We start from the raw sequence: 5,241 nt of genomic DNA, 5'->3' as shown, positions 1-5,241 counted from the left end.
CACATTGATTTCTTTCAACGTTGTTGTTGTTGTTTCTTCATTTTTCTTTTATTATTTTTCTACAATTTCTTATCTTTTTTTTTTTTTTTTTTTTTCTTTTACTTGCACTTTTCGATATCATTTTTCTGAATGATTCACTCGAAGGTTAAACGTAGATTTTGTATAAGTAAATATGCGTGTAACGTTAGGATTCGACCGATCATGGTCCCTTTTTTTTCTTTGAATCATCTCTCACGAATAAACTGCATTCTCTTTCCTTATTTTCTTTTTATCGAAGAATAAAATTGTCACTTTTGGTGTATTTTTTTTTTCTTTTTTTTTTTTTTTCTTTCTTTTTTTTTTTTTTTTAAATAAAAGCGACGAGATATTTGAACGCTCGTCGTCGTTGTCGGTGCGATTCTATTTTTATTTATTATTTATTATTTTGTTCGCTTGTCTCGAAAAAAAAGAAGGGAGGGCTATGGGGTGTTTTTTTTTCCCTCGTGGACAAAAGTAATTAATTTAAATCGAGTTCGAATGTATTACGAGATATTTATACTTTAAACTTTGAATATTTGTCTTTTCAAATTTTATAATTACACATTATAAAATATTTTGTTCTTTTTTTCTTTTTTTTTGGTATAATTTGTCCACGATGACAAAAACACAGCTGCCAAATTTGATTGATGAATATTTGTTCTAATCATACCTTATCTTATGGTATCTCATATACACGCGAACGTTTTAATTGAAATAAATCGACTTAACGTTAGTCAAATGTTCATTGAAAATAAATCGATCTTACGTACTTAGAATGTCCTAAGTATAAACGATTAATTTTCAATTTGAAATAACGTTAAGTTGATCGTGCTTTTCGGAGTAATGAATAAATCAAGATAATTATATATATTAATATATAGATAGAAGAGATACGAGAGTTTAGAGCAACCTGATTATTAATCATCATTTTGAGACAAAATTCTTCCTAATTATATTATTCGTCGAATTTATCAGATTAGTTGAAAAGTTCGTGTGCATTAAACTATTTAAAAATTTCGTACAAACGTGCACAAACTTTTGAACTTACTTGATAATTATTATATTCATATTGATAATTTGTAATATTTTCATTGTGAAAATTGATTGCATGAAATGAAACATTGCATTAATATATTTATCATTGTATTAATTCAAATGAAATTATTATCAATATTAATAATATGTAATATTTTCATTGTAAAAATTAATTGCATTAATATATTTACCATTGTATTAATTCAAATGAAATTATTTTCAATATTAATAATTTGTAATATTTTTATTGTGAAAATTGATTGCATGAAATGAAACATTGCATTAATATAATTATCATTGTTCTAATTCCAATGAAATTATTTTCAAAATTTGATAATTTAATATGTTTTGATTACGCGTAGGAAAGTCTACGTGCAAAATGAAACAGATTAGATTGATATATTTATCATAGTAATGTGTATCATTTTCAATCGATATTCTATTCGTGGTTTATGCGGATGTTTGTTTTAACAACAACAGGTTGCTCACTTATGGTAGATATATATGTATATAGGAAAAATACACGAAGAAAGGAAGATATAGAAATAGAGATAGAGAAATAGATGAAAATATAAAGGGATATGATAGTATATCATACGAGGAGTTCCTTAAGGAAATCCTCGGCAAGCAAATCCTACAAATAATCGTCGACTCTACCATCCTCATCTGGTGGGCTTGGTTCGCTAACGCTCAAAATCGGTAGTCCAAAATGTTTCACGTCTATGCTAGATTCTGGTGTACGTTTTGCATAATCGTAACTCTTCGAATAGTGTTCCCCATCTAAACGATGATGATGGTGATGCCGATGATGATGATGCCTCGACAAAAAACCGCTATCCGGTTCGCACGATCGTCTATAACATCTGCAATTTATATTTCTTTTTCTTTCATATTTTTCTTTTAATATATTTTATTTAATATATTATAATATATATTTTTAATATTTTATTTTTATTATATAATATATATATTTTTAATATTTTATTTTTATTATTTTAATATATTATAATATATATGTATATTGGGGTGTGGGGGACTGGAAAGTAATGTCATGTTTTTTTTAAACAAAATAAATTTAAAAATACACAATGACCAGATAAATGATACGTATTAACGTACATGGAAACGATATTACTTTCAGGTCCACTATATATATATTTTTTCCCGTGAAAATTCATTTATTATTTCAACAGAAAAAAAATTTGACACCCGTTACTCGTATTTTTTCTTCTCTTCCTTTTTTCTTTTTTTGTTTTTGGTGTTCTATAAAATTGATCGAGATAAATTTTTTGCGAGATAAAAAAAAAAAGCTTTGATATATATCTTGAATTTTTTTTGTCTCTCTCTCTCTCTATTGATTTATTATAGGATTATTATTTTTTTGTTCTTCTTACCGTTCGTCCATAGAAGTTGGTTGTTGAATAGGACATTTAACGTATTCGTGACTACTTGCTACTCGCCACCCACTGAATCGTTTTGCTACCAACGACGTTGTCGGTGGTATTGGTGAATCCCTGAAAATATATTTTTTTATTACATTTTTATTAGAACTTTTATTATTTATAGGCTCGCATAAATCACTTGTGATATATGTGATTCATATTTTGTGTGTTCAACAGTAAAACTTTCTTTGAAATATTTCAGTTAATTTAATACAGACACTTAAGTTTCAGTAGTTTTAAATAAATTTTCTTCTACGATTGATGTTATTGTTGTTGGTAGACAATGTAAAAGAATGTAGTTCACTGTTAATTGTTCATAGAATAGGATTCTYCATTTTTGTGGAAGTATTGATTCATATTYTGTTRAACAGTAAAGTTTMTTTRAAATATTTGATTTAATTTAATACAGACACTTAGGTTTCAGCAGTTTTAAATAAATTTTCTTTTAGGATTGGTTTTATTATTGTTGGTATGCATTGTAAAAAAATATAGTCCACTGTTAATCGTTCATAGAATGGAATTCTTCATTTTTGTGGAAGTATTGATTCATATTTTGTTGAACAGTAAAAGTTTCTTTAAAATATTTGATTTAATTTAATACAGACACTTAGATTTCAGCAGTTTTAAATAAATTTTCTTTTACGATTGATGTTATTGTTGTTGGTAGACAATGTAAAAGAATGTAGTTCACTGTTAATTGTTCATAGAACAAGCATTAGGTTGAAGATTCTTCATTTTTAAGTTTGGTGTGTCCTATTATCAACCTTATGACGATTACTTACTATTAATTGAGTCGTGATTTTAGTGTGGGTGGTAATTTATTTAAGATTTTGTTCTTGAGATTGCCAACAGATTTAAATCTACAGTTCGTACCAATTTATTTTGTTATTTATAATAACATAATATGTATACGAGATACGTATGCATGTGTGTTCGTTTAATGGCAAACTTTAAATAGACGATAGACATTTTTCTTTTTACGCTTGTTGCACTCGCTTAATAATTTTCTTATATATATATATATAAAGGAAAAAATAAAAAACAATAGTGCGTTGGCGTTGCATTATTAATCATGTCTGCGAATGACACTGAAATGGAAGCTTTAACGAATTTCAATACGCTTGAAATGTTATCATAGATCAATTATAATTTCGATCGTGTATCCTAGGAAAATGTGGAAAAAGAACAAATTGTTTCACCGTTACCATTGGCTGATTCTTTTCAATTCTATTCTCTTTATATATATATATATATATATACCCTTTCACCAAGTCCCACCCACCTTTCTTCTACAAATGAAATTACCTTTCATGTATCTATATGTGTGTGTATTATGTATATGCGTTTCAACAACGGATATGCTTGTCCCAATTTTTTCCTTTCATATATTTTGTATCGTGTCTGGTTTCGTTTTGCTTAGCAAATTAAAGTCGTGTAATTAGTTTGATTGAATTCATTAAATATATCGATTTACACGAATATATATATGGGTTGTATATAGAAAAAATAATACAATTAGATTATTTTGTGATTGATTATTTGTCTAATTAGAAAATTAACCGAAATGATTAATCATCCTGATACCTTTCTACCCACCAATCACTTTTTCTATTCAACCATAAGAATATCGAATCTATTAGAAATCGATATATCGAATATATTCCTTTTTTTTTTTTTTTGTTCTCGTTCATGTCAGAGAATATAAAAAAAAAAAGAAACATCACAGAGGCACGTTGTGATTGGAATTTAAACTAAATGTCACACACCACACACACGTACATATTATTTTAAACGAACGATTAATAATCTTTGGAAATTGGAAAAATAGAAAAAAAAAGGTATTCCAATTTATCGTGCAATATTTAACACGTTTTTTATTTTTTATGTATATACGGTAGAAAGAAAAAATGAAAATAAAAAAAATACACACATACACACATATACGTATTATCGTGAAAGATCAAAATTGAATAATGTCAAGATTACTTGGTGATATGTGTCAGAAATATTAATGTACAAGAATAAACCTAATCATTCGGTCTTTAACCGACGTATTTGGTACGTGTTTTGAAGTTCACCTTATGAATTTTGATATTATCCAATTTCGGTCTTTCTTTTTTTATTCGAATCATGATTAAAGTTCATTTTTTTTCCACGAAATATTTTCTTGCGACAAATAATTTCCAGTTGTAGATGTTAATTACGGTTTAAAAAAAACAAATAAAAATATATTAAAAAAGGTATTCACAGGTTAGTTTCAAAATAAATGGTTCATCATATATATGCAAATTTGTATTGAATTGTAAATAAAATATTAGAAAAGAAATTTGTGATAGGGAGGATGGTTCGATAAATTTGGAAAAAAAGAAAATGATGGTTTTTTTTTTCTTACCTTGAATAGGATTGTTGACAATTGGAGTCCAATAAAGATGTCTCAGTTAAATCCTTTGAACCACTTTCAGGACTACCTTGTCTTTTAGGACTCGCTATTTCATATCTTTCTTGTTCTTCTTGACTGGGTTTCAAAAAGGATTCACGATCTCCTTCGTTTCCTTCGCTTCTGGAACTTCTTCGTTGATGATGAGTTTGCCGATTGACCGAGGCCAATGGCAAATTATCCGCACTGCGAACCTTTCGACATAATTTTGATGTGGACCCATGTCGTCGTAGGAATTCCTTACAAAAACAAACAAAATAAACAACAACAACAAAATGAACTACTAATATTAATTATTTTTTTTTTTTT

The 5,241-nt window shown here is 27.3% G+C and overlaps 1 protein-coding gene across 1 annotated transcript in view; it reads right to left on the bottom strand.

Annotated features, from left to right (window-relative positions):
* Positions 1–74: 74 nt before the first annotated feature.
* The window catches only part of LOC106792774, a gene marked incomplete at its 5' end in the record, with an annotated part of 16,925 nt that continues 11,758 nt past the window's right edge, over positions 75–5,241 (bottom strand). Inside the window, 3 exons of the mRNA XM_014759291.1 lie at positions 75–1,916; positions 2,448–2,567; positions 4,888–5,171. Of these exons, the coding sequence (XP_014614777.1) occupies positions 1,688–1,916; positions 2,448–2,567; positions 4,888–5,171 (633 nt within the window). The remainder of the gene's footprint in view (positions 1,917–2,447; positions 2,568–4,887; positions 5,172–5,241) is intronic.

The sequence above is a fragment of the Polistes canadensis genome, unplaced genomic scaffold (genome assembly GCF_001313835.1).
Source record: "Polistes canadensis isolate GaletaPanama2010 unplaced genomic scaffold, ASM131383v1 scaffold_652, whole genome shotgun sequence".
Lineage (NCBI taxonomy): Eukaryota > Metazoa > Arthropoda > Insecta > Hymenoptera > Vespidae > Polistes > Polistes canadensis.
Note: the sequence above shows the minus strand (reverse complement) of the source record. Positions and strands in the feature narration are given on the sequence as shown.